This window comes from Oenanthe melanoleuca, chromosome 2 (genome assembly GCF_029582105.1).
Source record: "Oenanthe melanoleuca isolate GR-GAL-2019-014 chromosome 2, OMel1.0, whole genome shotgun sequence".
Lineage (NCBI taxonomy): Eukaryota > Metazoa > Chordata > Aves > Passeriformes > Muscicapidae > Oenanthe > Oenanthe melanoleuca.
The window spans coordinates 134653310-134678968 of record NC_079335.1 but is presented as its reverse complement, the minus strand read 5'-3'; the positions used below and the strand labels follow the sequence as shown (position 1 = coordinate 134678968).

General features: G+C 37.7%; 1 protein-coding gene across 4 annotated transcripts in view; it reads left to right on the top strand.

The window, feature by feature from the left end:
* EPC1 (enhancer of polycomb homolog 1) overlaps nucleotides 1-25659 on the top strand; it is a 60383-nt gene that overhangs the window by 30872 nt on the left and 3852 nt on the right. For 3 of the 4 annotated variants that reach the window (XM_056485230.1, XM_056485229.1, XM_056485228.1), the window contains 10 exons: nucleotides 9123-9282; nucleotides 11253-11398; nucleotides 11482-11688; nucleotides 12077-12225; nucleotides 13507-13663; nucleotides 14974-15147; nucleotides 15259-15348; nucleotides 15430-15578; nucleotides 16665-17017; nucleotides 25656-25659. The exon at nucleotides 25656-25659 is cut by the window's right edge and continues 115 nt beyond it. In XM_056485230.1, coding sequence (XP_056341205.1) covers nucleotides 9183-9282; nucleotides 11253-11398; nucleotides 11482-11688; nucleotides 12077-12225; nucleotides 13507-13663; nucleotides 14974-15147; nucleotides 15259-15348; nucleotides 15430-15578; nucleotides 16665-17017; nucleotides 25656-25659 — 1529 coding nt within the window. In that variant the 5' untranslated portion in view covers nucleotides 9123-9182. The remainder of the gene's footprint in view (nucleotides 1-9122; nucleotides 9283-11252; nucleotides 11399-11481; nucleotides 11689-12076; nucleotides 12226-13506; nucleotides 13664-14973; nucleotides 15148-15258; nucleotides 15349-15429; nucleotides 15579-16664; nucleotides 17018-25655) is intronic. The other variant, XM_056485231.1, reaches the window with a different exon arrangement.

Sequence of the window (25659 nt, the reverse complement as noted above, 5' to 3'; positions counted from 1 at the left end):
GCTAAATTATGTTGTGAACTATACTGAATAATTAATCTATGTGCTAAATACTTGAATTTTCCTGATTTCTAGGGTTTCTAGGATATGTATCTTATCCTCTCTGGCATGTTTTGAGCCAGTCTCATTCATTTCTTCATCTCTGCCTGTCTGTTTTGCACAATAATTTAAAACATGAAACTGATTTCTCCACCTGTCCACCACCATTAACTTACCAAGAATAGCAGGTGAAAATTTCCTATAAGTTGTAATTAATTTGCTGCTAGGAGTCCACAAATAAGTTCACAAATACATAAGCAAGATTTCTTCCAATGAAAGGATAGACTTCTTCCATGCTCTTAGAAATGCCTGATTTGAACATGGGGAAAGTGGTCTACTACAATGCTCATGATAGTGTGGCTGATATAATTTCTGAGCAGTGTTCTAGAGAGAAGTCTAATAATTACCAAGGATGTTTCGATACTTTGTTAATTATGCACCCATGCATTTTTAGAAATAAAATAGATCCTATTTTCACTGAGTAATTGCTATATAAATCTATGAAACTATTTTAAGTTGGCATTTTTATCAGAGATTTAATTATTACAGTGATTACAGTAGAGTCCTTCTTAATTGACTACTCAAGAATTTGACACCAGTTGCTAAACAGAAGTGACCTCCATAGTTTTCCTCCATGATGGGACAGTTTTAGGCTCTGCTGTAACAACAAGAAAATGTTTTCTTTACTGCCTAGAATGATTCAGGCCATTAAGAGATCTTGGCAGAGGAGCTTCGGAAGGGAAGATCTAAAGCCATGTGGTTTGGGTGAATCTGCAGGCAGCTTTAGTTGGTACAAGGTGTTCACTGTGCGTCCCTATGTACTGAGAGTCAAAATAAAAGGAGAGCAACAATTGCTTGTGGGCCAGATGAGGAGCAGAAGTGATCTGCTGTCTTCCTTAGGACCCATCATAGATAGAGCAAGGAAGGCTGCTTTGCTGGTCCAGCATTTCTGTCTTATTTTGATCCTATGTGCTTCTTGTGACCAGATTTAAACTATTGCTAATACTTACATGGCATTCATGTACTTGAGTTCAAGAGGGTCAGAGCTGCAGTTATACTTACCAGCAAAACTATTGCCTTGCCCTTATCAAAGGCCAGCTCTATCAGCTGTTATTCAGGAGTTGGGTTCTGGGTCTCAGTCAAGGATAAGTGTAACTGAGAGTCTGATCTTGTGCCAGAATACCCATTGAAGACTTAGGTGCATTTCAAGGCAGACTCAGGTTGCCCTCATCAGTATGATTTCGATCAGGTTTAGAACTTTTCAGCAGCAGTTGTTTGGAAACAAGTGCTGTAATAAACTTGTTGGAATGTCTTTGTTGTTTTGCAAGTTGCTAGGTGTGACTGCATATGCATGTGAGGAGCTAAAGGCAGAAGTGTGTGGTATATTACTGTGCTAAGTGCTTCTGTAAGAACCTGTGGAGCTGCTGTTCAGGAACAACTGAGCATTTTTGCTTTCAGTCATGCTAGAAGCCACTAGAGCCACTTTCTGCCCTGAAGATAAGAGTAGTGCAAAGGAAGTATCTCTGAACAGTTTGCATTGATCCAAGATGGCTTCTGTGTGCTGGCTCATTCTCTTGCAGCATTGCTGGTGCTTGCCTATCTCTGGGTGAGTGTTTTCTATTATGGCGGCATTTAGCTGCCCGAGTCCCAGAGAAACATATTTCCAGTGCCTGAACTGGTTCTAGGAAGTGAGAAGGAATTATGTGAGTACAGAATAAAGCATGGCATTTAAAAAATAGACCTATTTGTTTTGCACATAATTCACTGACATTACTTTTCAAGTTCCTCCTAATCTTGGATATAAATTGTGTCTGATTAGTAAGTTACAGGACAGCTAAGATCTGGTAACAGGAGGAGAAGGTGGAGAGAATGAGCCAGTTCAGGTGTTTTATTCTGTTGTCATGTTTGTGGACAGATTTATTGAATTGAATCTGTAGACAGATTTTCTCTAGTGTAACTTGACCATCACACTTCCAAGAGGCTGTCTTCCCTGATCATAAAGATTACTGAGATTCTTGTATGGTTGAGAGACTGGACGTATATCCTGAACAAGCAGAGGTGGAGCTTGAAGAGTGACTTGTGTGCTTCAGCAGTCCCTACTGTATGTTTTGGAGCAAGTTAGCCTGAAAGATCTTGGTCTGCAGCAGGTTCTTGGAGCAACTTGGCTGTGTTTTCTTCTACTGCCCTTCTACCAGTAACTGTTGCTGATGTGAGAACCTCCATCTCTGTGTATTTCGCAGCCAAAAATCTCTGCCCTGTAAGCCTGGAATCAGGTTGTTCATGTACCAGTTTACCACTTCTTGATGACATGATGAACAACTTCTGTTCTTTTTCAGTTCCTAGTGTTTTCTTATTTGATCTTAATTATAGAGTAATGTGTTTGTGTTTCAAATTTTGTGATTTTTTTGGTTTTTTGTGTGTGTTTAGAGGTTTTTTTGGACCATAAGCTGCTACGGGGTTAAAAGTGCATTAAAAGAAAAGTCTGGGAGTTTCTATGGCCTTGATTGTGTGTCAGCTGTAATCTCTTTCAGTGTAACTGTTGTGAACCTAACGCTTCTTGACAACTGTCTATGGAAACTGGTATCCCTTTCAGTTCTTGTGCCTTAAACATTGTGAGTGCTGTGAAATGGTAGCCTTGGGAAAGCACTTGTGTCAGGGATGGATGTGAGAGGCTTTTGCCCAGTCGTACTGGTGTAAATCAGCAGTTCTGCAGAGACCAGTAGATGGGCAGTGGTTTGCCTTAGTTCCCAGTAATGACACAATCAGTTGTAGTTTTTGTATAGGTTTTGTTTCAGAGGAAAAGATGTGATTCTGATTTATACATGCTTTTTAGAAGTATCAGTACTTTTAAAAACTTTCTGCTTGTCCACCCCATCTTTTGCTACCCCCAGCAAAGACACCATTCCCTTGCTTAGGGTAGGCTTGGAGTATTGGGAGACTTTCTGTTCTGCACACTGGACTGGAGAGCTGCCTCTTTTGGTAATTTCCATAAGCAGTGTGCTTGAGTTATTATTTCTGAGAGCTCTGAAATAATTGGAGAAATTATTTGAGAAATCAAACAATCAAATTTAAAAAGTGGATTTTTCCTTTGTTTCTTGAGAAGATGCACTCATTGCTACTGCAGTAACATTTTTCAGTTGCCTTTTTAAGAGGATAATATGCATTCTGTTCCTTTGGTTTGGTCAACTATAATGACAGGTTATGTCACGTAGTCTTTTAATGCCTTGTGCTGTGGTTGTCTTACTTGGAATATGGTCTCCAGAGTGTACTGCAGAGTAGATGTTTTGTCAAAGAGGCCTCTGTGCTCTCTGTAAGTGCCAGTTTTCTTTTAGAAATTGTAACTGAAAATCCCAGAGTCGTGTTGCCAAAAATGTAAGAATTATTACCAAAATGTGAAAGGAGGCACTCAGTTGTTGTGTTTCTGCTTGTTTCTTCTTGCAGGCAAGGGTACCTGCTGGTAGTCAGGTTGAGCCACAATCACAGAATCCTTTCTTTTGTGTTCTAATTATTGTAATTCAGATTTTTTTAATGTACTGTGCTACAAATCCATCAAACATCCAAATACTGAACTTGTGACAAAGAATTAGCCCTATATCCTTGCATTGTCATTTGAGAGAGGTTGTACTGCCCCACTGCAAAGCAGCACTTACCACAAGTTCCAGGTCCTTCAGGCTGTAATGAGAGCTGCACTGCTGTGTTTTGATTTCCCTCCTGCCTTTGTTGCTGTCAACTTGCTTTAGATTGTCCTTTCACTCTTTGATGTTTTGGAGCATGTATGATGATACTGGTGTGCAGTAGGAGTGGATACAAGAGACAAACTCACTATCTTAAAATAATAGGAAAACCACAGAATGACAAATTGTGCCAATGCATAATTTTGCTTATGAAATGGCATCATACTTTATTACATTCTAAACCTTTCTTGGCATCTAGCTGTTCCCTCAGGTCCTGTCACTTGTTACCAGAGAAAAGAGATCAGTGCCTGCCCTTTAGCTCATGCTTCTGGCTGAGTGTTACAAAAAGTGATGAAGCTGCTCCTTTCCTGAGACACCCTCTGTCTCTGAGCTGAGTGCTCCCACTGTATCCCTTTCTTGTTGGGATTGTCAGACCATGTGGTGAGCCAGTATAGGATGCTAACCTGATGGAAAACTAACTTGGGGGCTGGGAAGAGTGAGCATATTTTTAGGGGTTTATTGTATGAACTCCTTTATATTTTTAGCACAAATTTGGCTGAGGATTAATAAAATGTAAAAGGAGTGAAGTTTGAGGAAGGGTACCATTGTTCTGAAATGACTAGATCAAATTAGCATTACAGCACTCCTAAAGTTGTAATTACAACAGCATTCTATGTCAGGCAGAGAAGGCAACTGAAAATGAAAGGTTTTCTGGATATAAGCACAACTAATAGGTTGAAAATAGTTAAATGTAGAAGTGCAAAGCAGTTTCAGGGAGAATAAACTGCCTTCAATAAGTACATGTTGTGAAATGGTATGGTAAGATCCAAGGGAAGCAAGCTGGGATAGAAAGGGAAAAAATTTCAAAGTAGCCTACTGTGGTATTAGGCAGTTCAGGCTGAGTGTTTTTGTGAAACAAAGCAGGTATTTCAATATTGTTTGAATCAGAAGGGTACATTAAGGAAGACATGTAACTACACTGGAAGTGGAAACTCGTTAATAGGGACAAATAATATGTGAACAATTCATATTTGCATGAAAGGTATATCTTGAAAGAAGGAACAAAGTGAGATCCATCTAGCAATGAAAGTGTAGAATAAGATGAGAATATTCTGTGAATATTTGTAGTAAGAGGAAGTTTTTCTTGAATGTACTTGATACTGAGGCTGTTGAAATGTTTGAGTCTTAGTGGGGATTTTTTGTTCTTGGTACTAACTTTTTAAATTTAGTGAAGCAGTTAAGCCAGTGTAATGGCTAACTGCTGCCAAAGGGAATCATCTTTCTCTCTTCTGCATTTCCCCACTGCCTTGCATAAACCCACCCAGGCAGTTCAGGGAGGCAGTTTTTCAGACGACTAATGGTTTTCAGGGGAAATAACAGGACAGTGATGGCTTTTTGTGGATTTGGTTCCCTAAGCTGTCATCGTAGATTCAGCCTGACATAAGGCTGTGGTAGTATGGAGAATGACAGCAAGAGGCACAAGACTGAACCTTGCGGTGGTGGCTGTTAGATAAGTTTCATTCTAACATGACAAATTACAGCCTTTGAGCTTGACTAACCTGTCTGAAATTCATGCCAGGAATTTAAAGACACAGTCTGCAATAATTTTACAGCTATTTGATAACTTCAGAGGGGCAGATGATGTTTGAGGAGAAAAGAGTAAAGGCACTAAGCTGTGCTTTATTTCTAAAAAAAACCCCACCCCAGAACATAAAATCCCTTCAAAAATCCCAACATAAAACCTCCTAACAGTCAACAGACTGTTGAACTTGTTACAAACAAGTTACCTTATCCACAATTCCTGGAGGAATATGGATAATGTAAATTATTTGGCCCTGGTGATGACCTGGAAGATACCAATCTCTATGAATACCTAATAAGAGATTTTCAAGAATAAACCCCAGTTCACCCAGTTGAGCTTCTTTTTTTGGCAGGGCCTAATGGATAGTGGTATAAAAAAAGGCTTTTTGATGCTGCTGTGTTATGCAGTAAATGGAAGCAGTTGTGTAGTATAAATAAATCTGCTTGGAAAACTGTATAAATAGATGGACAGACAAAATAAAAACATTTGTTGAATTTCCTGGATGGTCTGTCTTTAAATGCCAGGTGGTGTTTTCAGGAGTGACTGAGAACTACAGTATCTACATACAAATCTTCCTGTAACATGAAGAGTAGACAGAAAGTTTGATTAGGATTTGAATTTAAAATCATTCTGACAATTTGAGGAAACCACTGCATTTTTAGATGGAAAGCCATGGATTCAAATGAATGAGGTGTTGCATCTTGGTGGGAGTAATCAGATGTGCAATCACAGTGGAGAATAGAAACTGTATGCTGTAGTGTGTTAGTTAATAGTAGATATTTAACGTGCTTTCTTGTTAAGAATTACTGCTTTCCAAGTTAACAATTGCACCTGATTTATATGTGTTATTCTCATGGTTTAACATAGCTTCTCTTTAGTTAAAGAGAAAATCCATCAGTTATGGAAGTGATTCTCTGTGAGGACTGCCAGCAGTTCCTCTGGACCCAACAGAACCAGTCAACTGGCTAGTTTTGAATATTGACACACTGTTAAACCACGAGAAGGCTGAACACGCCTCTGTGAAATCACATTTAAAAATGAACAAACTCTGGGAACTTTGGTTCTGGGTTTTTGAACAGGTAACTGGACACTGTCTGGGCCAGGCCCTGCTCTGCAGCATGGCCCAGCTGTATCGGGTGAGATACTGACTTTTTCAGTGCACAGATGAAACTTGCAGACATCAGTCCTCTCTCGAGTGAGAGAAAAGGAAAGGGTTAAGACACATAAGAGATCAGTGAAGGAGGATTCAAATCCCAGATAGGAGGAGAATGAGGAGGTGCCTTAGTCTTGGGCTGAAATTCTCTTTTAAGGCTACAGTGAAGATACATAATTGTTGCGTCTGACTTTTTTTCCCCCTGTAACTCCTGGAATACATTGGGGGGATGTAGTGTTCTAACCGCAGCCACAGGCAGAGGCACTGGTGTTTAAGCAAGCAGATGCTGAGGTATCTGTGATCCAATGCAAAGCTTGAACGGAGAGAGATAAGAGACCTTGTCCCAGGGATGGAAGAAAAGAACTTTTGTTTCTATACTAGAACAGCTCACCCTTAAAATTGCACCCCAATAAACTGGGATGACCCGTGGTGGTAGTTGTGGGAAGACTACCAAACTGTGGGAGGGACTTCACGATTGCAGATTGCCAGGTGGCTGCTATTTGTTAAAATTAAAACGATGAGAGAACTGTTCATTGTGGAAAAGTCTCCATGGTATAGCAGGAGAGACTCCTCTCCCTTAGTGAACTGAAGAAAGATGGGTTTAGAAGTGGTAAACTGACTGAAAATGACAAATTTTGTCTTCTATGTTGTCAGTGGGAAAGGAAAGAAGTGTTCTGAAGGTTTATTCTGATTCTTCTTATTCTTCTTGTAGTTCTGTTAATAAAGTTTTTTTTATACTCTTTAAAGTTTTAAGTCTGCTTTTGCCCTTCTCCTAATCCTTATCTCACAACAGAAAATGAGTAAATAATTCTAGTGAGTGCATTGGTGCTGGGCCAGCACTCAACCCACCTCAATTACCAGGATAGAGATGTGCTGAGCCACTGGCTGAGATACTGAAATTGGGGGCGAAGTTGCTCTTGTGGGTTTGTCCAAATAAATGAAAACTTTGGTGAATGGAGATGTAAGAAGTTGCCTTGTCTGCTTAGTTTTTTGTGTTTAGTGGAGTGTCTCTTGAGGTAAATTGAAATCAATATGAACAGCGGTGGAGGAAATTTTATCTAGTTTCTTTTTATAATATGTAGCTCTGATAAGACTGCACACATACTGAGTATTTTTGTAATTGGAATGAAAGGCAAAACCATGATTTGTGCTTCTGTTTTAAGAATGCTGTTAAGATTTCTTTGAATACAGATAACTTAAACCTGTTAGTAAAGAAGTATAGGCTACTCATACTTACTAGTTGTGTCCCTATCCAGTGGATCAGAGAAATTGGAATCTTAATTTAGTGTATAACATCCTCTTCTTCTCTGAAATAAAGCATTTTTTTGGTGTTTAGAAACACAAGCCGGGATAAATATACAAGGAACCTTAATATTATAAAAGCACTAAGTGTTTGCTTAACTAAAAGAACTTTGGCTATTATTATGCATTTGATGCAGAATCCTGCTGGGCTATATGAAGATAAAGCTTAGTTCCCTGTTAGGCAACAAGTTGTAGCAGTGTAATCCTGGAGAATTATTGCAGTTTACAAAGTATTGAGGTGTCTGACAGCAGTAGTTCATTGAAAGGTAGAAAATAAGTTACTTTGTCCATACCCTACCTGGTAGTGTGCCTGGACTTAACAAATGCTGCAGGTCAAAACAGTGCAGTGAGTTCTGCTTGCAACTCTGCCTTGTTCTCATAATTTGTCTCTTTCTGTGAGGAAGCTATTTAACCAGGGGACAGAAATAATGTCTGCAGCGTGTGTGAAGATAGGCTCCAATCCTGTGAATTCTTTTAGCAGAATTACATGTTAGAACACAGTTGAATTTCAGGCTGCATGAACTTTGCAGTTTATAATAAAATCTGTTTTATAATCTTCTTGATTATTGATATTATTTTTTCAATTTAGACAGATCTTAATTGCCCTTATTGTACCAAAGTAATTAAACTAAAGTCAGATAGCCAGAGGTATGGATGAGATCATATGGATGAACATCACACATTCAGTGTTAAAACCAACTATCACTGCTACTCTTTTGCTGCTGCTCCTGCTTTCGAGTATTTCAGTGACCTGATTTATAGCATCTCACTGGGTGATGTATTGGTCTAACTATTGCAACACTGGTTTACTGAGCACCTGGGGAGGAACAGAATAGAAACTTAAGAAACCAGCGCAGCTAATAGGAAAAAAATACCTTGTTGTATTGTCAGTAAACCCGTAATAGACGTGCACACATCTGGCTGTGTGGGTTTCTGTGAGTAACTGTATGAATCCTGTTGATACTACTCACTGTCTTCAGAGAACTATGGGGAGAGCGGGCTGCATTTTTACTGTTTTTTGGTGGATTTGGAGAAGGAAAGGGAGGATAATGGGAAGCATTGCAATAAATAAGAACATCTTCAGAAATCATTCACTAGGTAAAAATCGTTGCTGTTCATTGGCAGTGATGGCAAGGCCTCCTGTCTGGTTTCCTGTCATTCCTGGCAATAAATGGCCAAGGCGAGTGCCGAATTGTACGGGAGGGAGGTGTGCAAGGGCGCAGCGCCACCTGCCGGGGAACCCTCCGGCCTGGGCAGCGGCTCCAGCTCAGGGCTCTGGAGTGAGAGCATTTGCAGAGAAATACACCTCCTTCAGCCTGAGCCAGACTGAGCTGTGGAAATATTTTCTCAACTTTTCTTTTCACTTTATTTATAGGAACATCATTTGCAGCGGGCTATCTCAGCACAGCAAGTCTATGGAGAGAAGAGGGATAACATGGTTATACCGGTTCCAGAAGCAGAAAGTAATATTGCATACTATGAGTCCATATACCCTGGAGAATTTAAAATGCCAAAGCAGCTGATTCACATACAGCGTAAGTAAAGTAACTCATTCATTGAAGTCTACATTGAGTCTACTTTGTCCAGGCAGCAGCTGGCAGAACTAGAAGACACAGTCTTAAGCTGTGCCAAGGGAAATATAGGTTGGATATTAGGCTTTTTATTTTTTTTTTTTTTACAGAAGTAGTGACAAAGTACTGGAATTGTCTGCCTGGGGAGATGGTGGAGTCACCATCCCTGGGTGTGTTTAGAAGATAAATGTGGCACTTGGTGCCATGGTCTAATTGAGGTGTTAGGGAATGGGTTGGTTTCAATGATCTTGACATTCTCTTCCAACTTAGTGGTTCTGTAAGAATTTAATTTTGTAGTAGTTAAGGCATTATTCATAAATGTCTGAGCTTTCATCAAGAGACTGACTTCTGAGAATTAATTTTTTTTAACATGTTGAAAAATACTACTTGCTAAAGAAGTACATTTAATTTTTGTTCTGTAGTAACAGTTGGAGGGAAATTTAGATTTGTTAGCAAGCACAGACACAAATCTACTTAGAGGAAAATACATAGTGCATAACTAAGAAACAGAATATTTTTCCCTGAAGCATCACCAGGATAAAATGGCAGTAGAGTGGATTGGGAAGCCAACCAGAAATGACAATAGCAGTAAAAGTATTTGCCTATGTCTGGTGCAAGTATTCTGCATCTAAAAGCAGAAGGGGTTTGATATCACTGATGACTTGCAAATTTGTTGTGGTTTTGTTTTTGTTGGAAAATAGCAGCTATTTGCTATGCGAGTGCCTTCATGTGAGCACCACCTTACTTCAGATAACTTTGGAAAAAAATTTGAAAATACAGTCTGTTGAAGAATTGTTGCATGGTGTAAAATTTAAAAAGTATTATGTATGCTATGTAAACATAACTCACGCCTAATTAACTTGCTTAAATACTAGACTTCTATATCATTCTGAGCCTCAGTAATGGTTTAAAATATTTAAATTGTAAAATAGTGTGGGATGGAAGGGGTCTTTAATGATCATCTAGGTGCAAGCTGCCTGCAGTGAGGGGCATTCAATTTTGTCAAGTTGCTCAGAGCCTGGTCCATCCTGACTGTGAGTGTTCCCAGGTATGGGCATCCACCGGTTTTCTGGGCCACCTGTTCTAGTGTTTCACCACCCTCATTATGAAAAAGTTCTTCCTTCCTCGTTGCAGTCTTCCATGCTGATATTAAGGTTACGCTTTTCATTATTCAGCAGCTGGAATTGTGAATTTTAGGCTGCACTGTATTCTACCTGTTTATTAAAAAAATATTCTACCTGTTTATTAAAAATAGATACGTGTTTTCACATGTGCACTTGGAAAGAAATCTGTGTCTCTTACCAACCACAGTAGTTTTAATGAGACGTGGGAGTGTTTCAAATGCAGATTGATGCATTTTTGTAGGATACTGTGGAAAACAGCTGTTTGCATTCTGCAAGACATTACTTGTATTTAAAGATGTTTCGTTATATAGGTAGATCATGCTGGGCTAGTGTAGTCTGACTCACCTACATCACAAAAATCATAGATGAAAATATTTTATGATCATTGTAATAGTCTGCACATGCTTTGCTGGGAGTGTCTTTGATATGTGTTTGGGCTGAAGTCTGAGCTGCTGATCATAAAATACATAAAACTCCAGAATGCTTGACAGCACTGAAGCTTTTAATGGATCTAAAAATGTCTTACTGAAGCAGTGAGGCAGTAAGCTTTTAACTGGTTTGACCACTACAAAGTTTTCATTGGTTAACAAAACCATAACAAGTATATGTAAACTGTTATGCATCATTTTTTACACAGTATTTTTTTTCAAGAAAAAACCTTGAGGTTTACATCCATGTGGAAGTAGCATTAGTACAACATTCAAACAAATAATTTTGGTTTTCTGTTGAGGTGTGGTGTGTGCTCTAGATGCTATTAGAACAGAACTTTTTTGTAGTAAAACTAACTTTAACTTTCACTGTATGATTTAGCTTTTAGTTTGGATGCTGAGCAGCCAGATTATGACTTGGATTCGGAAGATGAGATCTTTGTGAATAAGTTGAAGAAAAGAATGGACATCTCTCCTTTGCAATTTGAGGAGATGATAGACAGACTAGAAAAGGGCAGCGGTCAGCAGGTACAATGGTACTTTGAATAAAAAATTTGAAATACACACTCTGTATTACAGTATGAAAGTGACATGCTGGGTTTTACATTTAGCCAGTCAGCCTGCAAGAGGCCAAGCTGTTGCTGAAGGAAGATGATGAATTGATCAGAGAAGTGTATGAGTACTGGATTAAAAAGAGGAAAAATTGTCGAGGTCCTTCACTTATCCCAGCAGTGAAGCAGGAAAAACGAGATGGCTCCAGCACAAATGATCCTTACGTTGCTTTTAGAAGACGAACAGAAAAGATGCAGACACGTAAAGTAAGTATAGCAATGCCTCCCTCAGTTTTTCTTTCTTTTCATACTCCCTCTTTCAAAAAGTTGCTTATATTAAGAAGCGGTTTACAATGTACTACAATATAATAAAAAACTGAATGTTTTCTTCTTAATTTGCAAGGGTAAAAAACATAAAACTACTTTAGTCCAACTATTAAATGAAAGTTTATATTCACTTTTTCACTAAATTTACTGTTAAACCTACTTAGGGTGTTGGCAAGCTGTGTATCATTGATAACATGCACATGCTTCTTTTTGGTTTAGCATGTGACTTGTCTTTTTTTTTTAATATACCTAAGTATTTAGAACTTACTTTAATTCAGATTATTTAACTTAAATGATGTGGGGAAACACGTATTTTGTGTATCTACAGAATCGAAAAAATGATGAAGCTTCTTATGAGAAGATGCTGAAGCTGCGTCGAGATCTGAGTCGTGCAGTAACCATCCTGGAGATGATAAAAAGGAGGGAAAAAAGCAAGAGAGAGTTGCTGCATTTAACACTGGAAATTATGGAAAAGAGGTAATGTTTGTTCAAAATTAGCTTTGGAAACTACTTTATATTTGGATTGCTGCAAATATTTGAACAGTGGGAGATTTTTAAAAAAGTTCAGACTGTTTCACATTTACAGGATAGCATGTTCATATTTGCCTATAAAATGTTAGGAAGTTGCTTATTATGGGAGGGTTATTGTCATATTAAAACAATATAGCTTAGTATGTGTGTAGATACTTTCAAATGTATATATTTACTCTGTATGTTATACCAGAAGAAAGATGATAGTTTCAGCAAAGTCATTTGAAATTGTGTGTTAAGTATGTAGATTAAAGAATTTCCAGTTATTTTTTAAGGCGACTTTCAATCATTACCATTCTTCTTTGACTTCATGATCTCTATTCTGTGCTAAAAAAGCTTGATCTAATACCCTCTTGAGGAAAACAAGCATTTCATAGAGTATTAAATGTGAGAGTCATCTCCATCTAGTTGTTCTTTTGCCATCCTGTTGATTATCTGTGCTGTGGGCCAAATGCTCTGGCAAGTATTACTTTCCTAATTGACTGAGGATCACAATTGCAGTGTGGAGTTGTCCTTGGGGTTGATACTTAAAATCTAAGTTTTTCTAGCCCAAGTATCCATGTTTGAAGGCAGATGTTCCAAGGCAGTACCTTAAAACTGCAGAACTGACTTTTTAGTCTAGGTTTTTAGGAAGATGAGCTAAACTTCTTTTAAGCCCTGAGCATTTTCAGCAGAAACAGAGGGGGGAGAAATCATGACTATTTTTCCAGTTGCTTTTTAAATTAAATAAGCCGTTGAATAGAGGAAAGACTAATACCTCTGTCATAGTAGAGAACTGCACTGCAATTTGGCATTTATCACATGAAATTACATTGAAATGCAATGTTTCATGGATCTGCTTACTGAAAATACTCCATAACGTAAAACAAGGAAGATTCATGAATAATGCATTCTGCTTCACTGTTTAAAACTTTCTGAGTGATAAATGTGATAAAATTCTTTGGTACCAGCCTCCAAGGAAGGGAGTGGGTAACCCTCTCCTTTTCTATACAGTATTACCTTTTGAAGATGTTTTACAGAGTAATTGTGCTTTTTTATCTGTCAGCATTATTCATTGCAATGAATTTTCTATGTTATTAATCTCCTTTTCTGGAATAATACTTTTTGCACTTCTTGCTGATATACTGGCTATCCCTTTACCCCTAGTTGCAGGCATTAGTTTGTGTTTCTGAATTTTTTACCAGATGAACATTGTATTCCAACAAATAAAATTTCTTGTGATTTCAGGTATAATTTGGGTGACTACAGTGGAGAGATCATGTCTGAAGTAATGGCACAGCGACAGCCACTTAAACCCACCTATGCTATTCCCATCATTCCTGTGACTAACAGCAGTTCTTTTAAACACCAAGAAGCTATGGAACTGAAAGAATATAAAGTTAAAGTAAGCAACGTCAATAATAGTGTTACTGTTTGTGCCATGAAGTATACAAAATACACCATGTTAGGATTGGAGAAGGGAGGAAGCTTTTTAGAACCGGCAATAGGGTAGCAAAGCTGCAAGTAAAATAAAACGGCTTTGTTCTGTTGAAGTTTCAAGGATAACAGATTGCCAGCATTCCTCAAGACAGAAATAAAGGAAGTACAGACAAACTACAGATAAAAGAACATGTGCATATGTTTTTATTCAGGAGGATGGAAACATTTTTCTTTACTACTGTCCATAAAGTTAGGATGTCCTGAACAAAACTGTATTTATTATCAATAGACATTGTACAAAGATAGAACTAAGGATGTGAACGCTGTGTATTATGTTACTCTATGTAGTTACGTTAATATGGAGGGTTGGGCTTTATTTTGTTTTTAAAATATGATCCATTGATAATTCTCCCCCTGCTGTATATCTTCGGTTTCGTATTTAAGTAAAATATCAAATAATCTTATTCGATTTAGACAGCTGACAAGTACTTTTCTCCCTGCAGGCTTTAATTTTGTGTCATACAAACCATAGCTACAGTGCGAACAACTGAGCATGTTAAATAGGTCAGGTAACACAGGGTAAATGCTGAGGTATAATTTGAATTTTAAACGAAGGCAACTTGTAACTGAGGAATATCCAGAGGCTGTTCTGAATTTGACAAGGTGGCTTGAACCAGTGAATTCTTCCACTGATAGTAAAGTGTTGTCCCTTGTGATTGCTAGTGTGTACTGCTTATCAGTGATACTGGATCGGTGCAGTGTCTCACAACTTGAAAATTTGGGAAATTTTAATCTTAAACTTGACTTTGCATAATAGGGGGAAATGTGTTTAATTTTTAGAGACTTTTGCAAGATTATAGGTATCTTTGAGAAGTCTGTTTTTGCCTTCAGAGCATTGCTTGATACTTAATAATACCCTGACACTGCATAAATGGCTATCAATTAAAAATGCTAGGAAATAAGAAAGGTGCCTCATGGAGATCATGATACATATTTTGGTCTCCTTCTCCAAAGTAGTACTGTTATCTTAATTGCTAGTGAGTTACCTAGCACAGATTGAGCAGACAGAGCTTGATTCCATGTTGTCTGTTCAGTGTTTCAGTTACTGGAAATGAAATACAGACAACTCTGAAATGACTTCATGTTCTACTGTGAACATGGTAGAAAGATGAGTTCATGTCGTTAGTTTGCTTACACAGGAGTTTACTTAAACTCCTGTTTTAATGTAATTTTCTCCTATGGGTAACTTTACACTTGCTTTTATTTTTCTTGCAGCAAGATAAACCTGATGTTATTAGACCCAAAAGAAAGTATGAGAAGAAGCCAAAAGTCTTACCTTCGTCTGCTGCTGCTACTCAACAGACAAGTCCTGCTGCACTGCCAGTCTTTAATGCTAAAGATTTGAATCAGTATGATTTTCCTAGCTCAGATGATGAACCTCTTTCCCAGGTAGGACCTCTAGTGTTCTGTGCTGCTCTTTGGGAAAGAGCAGAAGTAAAACTCAGGAATTTTCTAATACCTCTCCTCAAACACCACTCTCTCCTCATCCCCTCTTTGAAGGTTTTGTCTGGTTCTTCGGAGGCTGAGGAAGAAAATGATCCCGATGGTCCTTTTGCCTTCCGTAGGAAAGCAGGCTGTCAGTACTATGCTGTAAGTAGAATTTCCTTGTGCATTGTAAGACACTGTCATTGTGTGCAAACATTGTGTTTAATTGCTTAAAATTATTTTAAGCCTCATTTAGACCAACCTGGCAGCTGGCCGTGGAGTAGCCCTAAGGAGGGAAGATTAGGAGATGTGCGATATAGATACTGCTTAACCACCCTCACTGTACCCCAGAGGTGTATTGGGTTTGCACGAAGGCGAGTTGGCCGTGGTGGAAGGTGAGTGCTGTGTAATTGTTGCTGGTTTTAAAAATAAAACCACTAAGAGCAAAGATGAACAAAGTCTAAAAAAACCCAAAAACAATGGAGATTAGCTGGCTAATGTCTCCATTTTGTTTTGCACTAGTGGAAGCTAGAAGTTCTAGTAATGTTTTCTTAAATTATTCTAGGGGGATTTTATTGCTTGCTCTCCCATTTTTTGACATAAAGATGCATGTGTATCTTCAGTTGTGGTTGGTTTGCTTTTAAATTATTTGCATAGTTATCCTCAAATAGTAGCATTTCAAGATAGCAAAAATTGTATTTTGCAAAAAGTTTAGACAGTTTAGTGGTTTAGGGAGAGATGCTTAGAAATGATAACTGTTACATTTCAAACATCATGAAAAATATAAAATAATTACTTATTTCAGGCCTTTTGTTTTTAAGAATCTTTACTGAAAACACTTAGTAAATGGTTGAGTGTATAAGTATGTGTGATGCCTTTAAGAAAATAGTACATTTCAATTAAGTTTTTATTAAAAGTATGGATGTGAGTTGCCTTTTAAATTTATGCTTAGCACCTCTTCACATGTTAGTAAGCCAGCTTGGCCTATCAGCAAAGTTGGAATGAGATCTGATGGCTCTTACTTGGATTTTTGCAAGGAGTTTTGGAAGTTACGTGTGGCATCCCTACTGCTTTAGAATGGTTGTAGATGTAGTCAGTATGTATGGGAGTAAGGCTTTGGAAATGAAGTTACTTTAGGAGGACATATGAATCACTTTTTACTTAAGCAGTATTACTCTCTAGGTCTTTCGTTTTGCTTTAATTCTATGTTGTTGAAATATCTTTAATATATAAGTGATGTTGTACCTCAGCTCTTCTTCAGACAGTAGAAGCTAGAATATACCTAAATGTACTACTTATTGGGAAATAATAGATGGTCATGGGCCGTGTCAGGGGAGTGTGTATATGTGTGTTGGCTTGTTCTAGAACACTTCTGTGTAGCTTTTTCTGTCCCTTTGTTGTCCACAAACACACATTAAACCAATTACTTTCTTGGTATTTTCTTGCCACTGTTTAATTGTGCTTTGTTCCCCTGGTTTTAGGGTGCTACTAGACAGAGCGCATTCGGACTACGATAATGCATTTCATCATCTGGACTCGGAAAGGTTTTCCTCATCGCAACACTCTTCAATCAGTCAATTTGCCAATACCTCAGAAACAAATACCTCGGACAAATCTTTCTCAAAAGACCTCAGTCAGATACTAGTCAATATCAAATCATGTAGATGGCGGCATTTTAGGCCTCGGACACCATCCCTACATGACAGTGACAATGATGAACTCTCCTGTAGGAAATTGTACAGGGGTTTAAATCGAACAGGCACAGCACAACCCGGGACCCAGACATGCAGTACCTCTATACAAAGTAAAAGTAGCAGTGGTTCAGCACATATTGGTATGTTTATTTTAACAAACTTGCTTCTAGAAGTTTTAAACTTATGTCAGAAAATCCAGCATATCTTTAGGTCATCCATACTTTACATTGTGGTCTATTTTGATGGCAACAGACCATCTCCAAGTGTATATTTTTTTGGCTACATTGAATTTACTTGCATTTATTGCTAACCGTAGTGCACTGCATCTGAGATTTATACAAATGCAATAGTGGTATGTAATTACAATTTTAGAAATACAAAAGTTGACAAAACAGAATTGTGTAGGGTTTAAGTTGACTGAACTTTTGGATTTTTTGGAGTTAAAAATACATTAATTGAGATGTTGATATAAATATTATGTACCAAATTTTTTCTAGTACAAGGTGTGGCAGTGATGGGAAATGTTTAGGTAAAATGTTTGCATTTAAAATCCCAGCATGCTGTGAATTCTGACTTGAACTTAAATGAGCTTAAATGCCATTTCCCAGCCAAGAAGTACCCAGCCCACCCTCACTGATGCATTTGCTTGTGCTTAGCAAAACTCTTGGACTAATCACCTCTACATCTTGTCAGCAAGTGGTAGATTACATCTTATAGAACCTAATTACAGATTTGAGGATCTGACTCTAAAAAAATATGATGTGGTAGTGTTTTTGAATTGGAACACTATTGGATAGCATCACTCTTGCTTCTCACTGGAAGACTGGTATTTACGTGGTTAGACTGGAACTTATCAACTCATCAAAATTCATGAGTAATTTACTGTAAATGTCATCTTTTTATAGGTTAAAGTGATGTGATTTTTTTATAGAAAAAAAACCTCAGAAGTTCACCAAGGTTTTGTAAGGAGTCTCTAGAATCATATTTTCCTTGCCATTTTGAATTATGGCTTTGGAAATCAATCAGAAAGCCTGAATAATGTAGGAGAGCGATGAGCAGAGGTGCATATACCTAATAAACTAAGCAAGTTGTGTGTTGTTTTGGTGATTTACTTTAAAGACTGTTATGCAGGTATCAGATAACTTTAATCTTTTGTTTGCCACTATATTGTATACCTTCCCTCCTTTATCATGTTTTGAGGTTTCTCCTGAAAATTTTTTATCCTTGCATTTGTAGAGTTAGTGAGCAGCTTTGATTGCTGTTTTATTTCATGCTTCCTCTCCATGCTAGTGTAGGTCATTGCCCCCGAGCCCCTTTCTTTTTTCATGATTCTTCTTGCTGGAAATGTACTAGGGATAAAACTGATGGTTCTTCTGGTTTGTGATCTTAGTGTGGCTTTTGGTGTTTAAATTCTGCTCTTTCACTGGTTTAAATCAGTAAACCAAGCCCAGAACTGAATGAGGGTATTCTCTGCCTGGTGGCCAGGCTGAACTCTGATAAATGGTAGCCAGATGACGAGTGTGAAAACAAAACTGTGTGTTGAATAGACTGTAAATACAGTGCAAAGTATCAGTGGGCAGTGCTTTACATTTGAGAATCAAGTAGTCTTGAAAAATTGGCTGATGGAGTTTAAAGCTCATGTCTGTGTGTGTGTGTGTCTGTATAAATACACGCACATTCTTTTAGAGTGTTTTTTTCCCTGAAATACATGGTAAGGATATTTATCTACATAATTTGGGAATTAAATGCAGTTATTTATGTTGATGAGTTCCATAGAAGGTTTTAATTGTATGGTTATATACTGAAGCCTGTGGGAAAGTAATATATCTTAGTGTAAGTACCTGGTATATTACATTCATCTGTGCTTGGAATTCTGTGGAGATGATTTAGTAGCTGTAAAAAATATTTAAGTATTCCAAGCTTTTCAAAATAAAAATAATGGGGTTTAATTTCATAATTTTAGAGGGATTTGATACAGAAATTAAATGTTCAATAAAAAATATAGCTGTCTGAATTCAAAGATACACTTTAAATTGCTTACCAGAGTCTTTGGATAGTCACTTGTTATTAACATAACCAGATAGATTGTATCCATATTATTATTTATAATCTTAATTGTGATTCTTGTAGTATTGGAGTGTATATGAGTCTGTGTGTATGTGGTGTACTGCTGATCACCTGTTCAGCTATGGGTTTATATAAGGAGCAGAATCTGCTGCATCCTGTTACCAGTGTGGTTTTAGTGGGTTTTTTTTCCATTTTCTAAAAGGGTTCTGTGAGATACGTTGTCTTTACAGATCGCATGTCTTGTGTATGAGTCTGACTTCTTCAAAGGTGCCTGTCAGTGGGGGCTGCAGCTGCTGAGTTCTGTCTTTGTTCTTTCTGTAGCCAATACTGTAAAGAACCTCAGGTATCTAACAGACGTACTGACATTTTTGTAGTAGTTACTATTGCAGCTTAACAACCCTGTAGGGTTTCCCTGTTCCTTTTTCTTAGTTGTTTTTAAGGCTGGGAGTTTGTTATGGGTGTGGATATTTTAGGTTTGTTTCTCTTTACCTTTTAAGTTTTTGAAGTGGCAATTGGTCTTTTGTCAGAAAACCACTAATACATTTGTCTTTTTAAAGTCATGTTATCCTTTCACTGCTGCTGTGAGTTGTGGTCAAACTCTGTTGCTTATTTTTAAGATGTTCATCCTGGGATTCTGTAGTGATCAGCAGAGGTGGTAATGTTGCCATGTTTGTGTGCCATCATATGGTTTTTTTTGTTTCCCTACTAAGAAAGTCTTGAGCGTTTTGTCATGCATGATGCAGACATGGTGCTGACACGGAACAGCTGCTGTGGGAAATACTTTTCTCGGGTCTGTTATACATGCCCAGCAGGGCCGTGAAGTTGAGATGGTGTCTCAGGTCTTCTGTTAATGAGAGTATATGTTGCAAAAGTTGTGCTGTAACATACCATTCTCTGGCTACAGGGAACATTGATTTTCATACTGAAAATCAGAGGGAGGTTTCTCCAGAGCTGGGCATTTTGTAAACATTTTGAAGTGCTTTTGATCCTGAAGAAATGCAGTTTATTCTGATTCTAGCTTTCAGAGTGCTCAGTGTTAAAGATCTGTGGAAAGTTGTTGCATTGAGATTTTGTGTGTAAATCAAGAAGAGGTGTCTTAAAATCCCTTACAAGTTACCTAAACACTTGTAGTGTGCTGTAGGCTGGACTTTGGTAGCAGGAGCGAGTGGCCAAGTAGCATCACCTGTGTAGAGGATGATTTCTTCTGATATTACTGAAGGAAGCTGAAATAGTATCCTTTGCCCTGTTGTAAGAAGAGCTGATTAAAAGGTCTTAATACACTTTATTCAGAACACCACTAAAAAAGGAAGCAAGAACATTAAAGCGTTATTTTTGTGGAGAATTAATTTGTTCAGCAGCAGAATTACTTCAGTACAGGATTCTGTATTGCTGGCAGTGTTGGGTTTCTCAGTCGTAATCTTCAGAGATGGAGTGTTTGTGTCCCTTGTTGATTGATTTGGTTCTGCCAGGCAAGTAGCAGTCTTTGACCTGCATCACTTTTGAGACTGTGCTCTCTGCTGGAGGCTTTCTATTAAATACATTGCATTCACATTTTTGAATGCTTGGATCTCTTAAACAAAAGTTAGACACACTAAAACTGCACACGTATCATTCCATTTCAGCCTTGTGTTTAGGAAGCAGAGCAGAGATACCTATCATGAGTGGAATACTGGAGCACTGGTTCCCAGGCTCTGCTAAGAGCAGGCAACAGTCTTGCATTCTGTTCCTTTCTGCCTTCATCACCCAGAAGCTGGATCACTTTGAAAACAGCATCTGAAAGCTGGCAGGGCGAAAGAGGCTGGCAGTTAACTAGAGCCCACTCAGCTGAGCTGAGAAATCACTCTTTGAGAAGCAGCCTTACTAAAAATGGTTAGGTTGTGTGTTTGGAACTGTAGATATTACTATATATGAAAAGCTGTGAGTATCCAGAATATAGTCACGTGCCTTGCATTTTCTTGTAAACTAGGCATTTAGGTGATGTGATGCAAATTGTGCATTGCTGTTCAGTAACTTCTACTGTGGGAATTCCATAGAAATAACATTTTCCCCAGTAAACTTGCATACTTTTTTTGGAGCTCTTAATCTGCTTTTTAAAAGCAGTTTTGCATGCGTGGGGATCTAGCCAGGATAGTGAAGTGTGGTTCCATTTCCCAAATACATAATGTTGGTTGATGGATCTGCACTTGTTCAGCCTGGAGAAGAGAAGTTTTTGGGGTGACCTAGTTGGGACCTTCTAGTATCTGGAAGAAGCCTACAAGAAAGATGGAGAGGGATTTTTATAAGAGCATGTAGTGACAGGACAAGGGGGGACTAATTAAAATAGAGCAGGTTTAGATTAGAGAAATTCTTCAGAAGAAATTAGAAAGAAATTTTTTGCTATGAGGATGGTGAGGCAATGGCACAGGTTGCCCAGAGAAGTTGTGGAAGCCCCATCCCTGGAAGTGTTCAAGGCCAGGTTGGATGGGGCTTTGAACCTGCTCTAGGGGAAGGTGTCCTTCCCCATGGCACGAGGTTTGGAACTAGATGATCTCTAAGGTCTCTTCCAACCCAAACCACTCTGTGATTCTACTGTGCTTTCATGTCATTAAGGTGTTATACCTGACGCCAGATTTTAGACAACCTTTTCCCACAAAGAAACAGGAGTAAGTTCCTCAATCCTTGTGGCAATTCCTTGGTAGCAGTGTAGAAGGACTTGTCTGTGGCTTTCATACCATCACTGGCTGTGTTTTAGATGTTTTTTTTAACCCTTGTATCTGTAATATTCTCAACACTGCTGTGTGTTACTGGTTTTGCTTTTTTGAAATGCTTCTTTGACATTACAGGATAAACTTGGTGATGAATTTGTAATGGCTTTTTACTGTCATTGGAATTTAATGGTCTTGGCCCATCTGTGGCTGAGTTGTTGAGATCCTAGTTGAAAAGCAATGGCCTCGAGAACAGCAGGTGTTTATAGCTCATCCTAAACTTAGTTGAAGGAGAAAATATTAGAAGGAAAAGCTTCTTTAGTCTGGGAAATGTGGCTGCTCATTTTTTTCCAGGCAGATAAAGATCAATGCATGACAAAAAGAGAATGACATTTATTTTTTCTACTTCTTGTACATGTGCCATTTTTCTTTTAACACACATGAAAGGTTTTCAGCTGTGTCCTTTCTCTTTTTTATAACAAAAAGGAGAAGAAAGAATAAAATACTTAAAAAGATGTTTTTAGGGGCATTCACTGGTTTTTGTTTTTTTGTTGTTTTTTTTTCTATTTAGATGAACTGATGTTAGCAAGATGCTGAATTTGGCACCCATCCAATTGCATCAATGCTACATTGCAGGCAAACAGAAAATATTCTCTGCAAGCCACATAACACATTAATAGCAGCTATGTTTTTATGCAGCAATACATTCTATTTGAATTGATTCTTTAAAAAAAAAAGACAGCTGAACTTAGACTTATTCTTTGAGAAGCTCAGGATTGTACCTGCAGGTGTAGAGGCACAGTCGGTACACTTGTGACTTCACTGTGCTGAGTGTGTATGTGATTTCCCCAATTCCAGTCACAGTTGGGTGCCACAGGAAATGAATATGTAAGGTTAAATAGGTGAAAGTTCTTCCATGTAAAGTACATACAAATGGGTTTTTACATGTATTGAAATGGCAGTTTTCAGAAACAACTTGTATTTCAAAATCAAGGAAGAAATCCACTGGTAGTGTTAACAAAATACCTGATGGCCCTAGTTTGCATGTCTTCAGAAGAAATTTTGATTTGGATACTTCACAGTAGTAGTAATGTTCTCATTAAAACGTTTAATGTAGTGGCTCTTTAGCATGGAGAGGGAAGACCTAGTTTATGTAATAGCAGTCAGTAACCTGTTCTGGTACGTTAGCATCTCTGTCTATGGAATGGAAAAGGAATCAATCAGATTATTTTAGGAGGCTGTAGCTTGCAGCAGCCTTTTCTGAGCAGTATTGTCTTTCTAACCTGGATGCAACTGATTCAGAATTTCACAGTAAACCCCTGATAGTATTGTAAATAGTATTTTGAAATGTTTGTTAAACTTTTAATAAGAGAAGTATCAAAAATATTGCTGTGTTTAGCCTAAATTGGAAAAAACTGAAATTAGTTGCTCTTGAGTGTATTTTCTAGGTATTTTAAGTGGAAGAGGAGCAGTTGGAATGAGGGTGATGAGGGAGATGAGGGTGATGGTGGTAGTGGGGTTCTTCTGTCTCTTGTTTCCTTTGACAGCTCTACAACTTTCCAGAGTGGTGAGAAGCATACAGTTCTAAGGGTCCCAGGCTGCTTAAAAAGAAACAAAGTGATGTACAGCTTCAAAAATGTAGCTTTTCTATATGTCACTTCTGGAAAGAAGAGAGAGCACTTCCAGCCATTATTTAGCATAGTCTTTCCTAAACAAACACAGCTCGTCTCCATAAGCTTCATTTGCTGCTGTTTCAAAAGAAAGCAGTATTTTGAAGGTGTCAAACCGACACAGGTGACTGTGTTTACCTCAGCTCTGTTCTATAGCTAGAATCTTAAATAGACTTAGGGATTGAAAACTGAAAGGGACAACTGATTTCACTTAAATAGGCACAAATAAGGTGGTTATGATGGTGGAAGTTTTAACAATAGTCAGAGATGGTACAACATATCCTTTTTTGTCCTTTTTTGTTATTCTATGTGTTGTCTTTATTTACATCACTTAAGCAATCTATTCATAAGCAATATATTTACAGTGCTATACTACAGAATAAAATATCTTGTTTATAGTATTGGAAGGGACCCATCAGTATCATTGAGTCCAACTCCTGTTCCTGCACAGGACACTCCGATAAATCATACCATAAGCAAATAAATGGAACCTTCACTGTGTTGGCTAAATGTATTTTGATTCCAAATTTTAGGGTTTGAAAAAACAATAAATTACATATCTCTCAGTACCAGAAGAGTATATCCATTTTCTTCTCTCTGTTACTGCTGCTCAGCTTTCTACCTGTTAATCTTTGTGTGTTAAAGCTTTCTTGCTCTAACTTGTGTTGGATGTCAGCTTAAAAAAAAATCTAAAGGAGTTGTGAATTTTTTTTTAATATAAATTAAACAGTCATCTCCTTGAGTATTTGGTCAATGAATTCTAGTTTGTTTGGTTTGGGTTTTTTTTTTTTTTAGTAAGGACATTTATGTGTGAGGTTACTGCTTTTAGGCTATTCCCCTAGGAATAATTTTTAAATATTACAGTGATACTTAACTGTAGAAGTATTTGGAAGTGATTTGTTGCTTATGGCAATATGAATAAATGCTACATCCTTACTTGCTCGAAGATGTTACTTATAAAGAAAGGTAATGTGAATGTAACAGCTGAGTAAAAGTTCATAGCTTCAAGTGTTCAAATAGGAAAGTGCTGGTAATAATTTCAGTGCAGTTTCTAATACATGCTAGAAGTAGTTTGAACAATATTGGAACATCAAAAAAAGACAAATACACCAGGAGAATGCATTCTCAGCAGCATTTGCTTTGATGTTTCCAAATATTGCAGGGCATTTATACTGATTTATTATTAAGTTTATACATGAGGTATAGTTGGTCTTCAGAATCCTGTTCTATCTAGAAGTAGGACATTATGGTTTAGATGCAAACCATAGATGTGTTTTCTTCAGGCAAGCAGGCCTGAAGGAGTAGATTAACAAAAGATTCTTAAAAAATTCAATTTGTGAACAGGATTTAAGTGTGGTAGTGATTTGTTGCCAAGCAGTAGTGAACATCCCCAAAAGCGGGGATGTGCATTCTTGGAGTATGAGTACTATTTACAGCACGTATTTGGGAACATTTGTACAATCACAAAATTGAAAGAAAATCTGAAAGGTGTATCCTTTGCAAGGGCATTCACACTCTAACCCTGATTCAGTTTGTAAATTGAGAACTGAGACTTCATTTTGTTTTGGAAAAGTAATCTAAAACAAAACATGCTTGCACTGAAGTTAGTGAAATAGTGATTCTGCTGCACCATTGGGCATCCCATTGTCAATCTGTACAAATAATGCTTCATCAGTTTTATACCTGGGTTAAATGGATAAAATTCTGACTGACTTGTGATGCACTGACTACTGAATCACCTTTCAAAGATTTTTGAGAGAAGGATATAGTTCTGTGAAATTCGGTATTGATGGAGTTACTTGTACATGTGTAGTTACAAACAAAAAATGTACTGTACAGCAATAGCCTGCACAGTTATGAGCATGCTAAACTTACTCATGTTTCAACTGAAAAAATTCTTAGTTGTAGGCCCTTCCTGTCTTCAGAATGCTGTCAGTGAGGGGTGCATTGCAGTTGCCAAGTTTGGTGTATAAACTGTTTCACTAATAATGCCAATACTGTAGTTTCACAAGGTGAAAACAGTTTTGCGATTTCTACTTAATCATTCTTTTAAATCTGTTTTTAAAGAGTTTTTGGTGGGGTTGATTGCATTTTGGTTCCTTCGTCCCCCTCCCTTTCTAGTATCTTGAGCTAAATTCAGTTAAAGCCTGTATACTAAGCAAACAAAAAGAGAAGATGTCATTTGGACTAAAGTTTCTAGGAGGACGTCAGCTTTTTTGACATAAAGGTGTGTTAAGGCTCTTAGGAACTTGCTCTGGTAGTTTTGGGTGGGGGTTAGGTTTATAAAGTAAATATATTTATATACACAACTCCTACATATTTTGATATAGTATTTTCTCGTTTTATATTTTGTTCAGCATT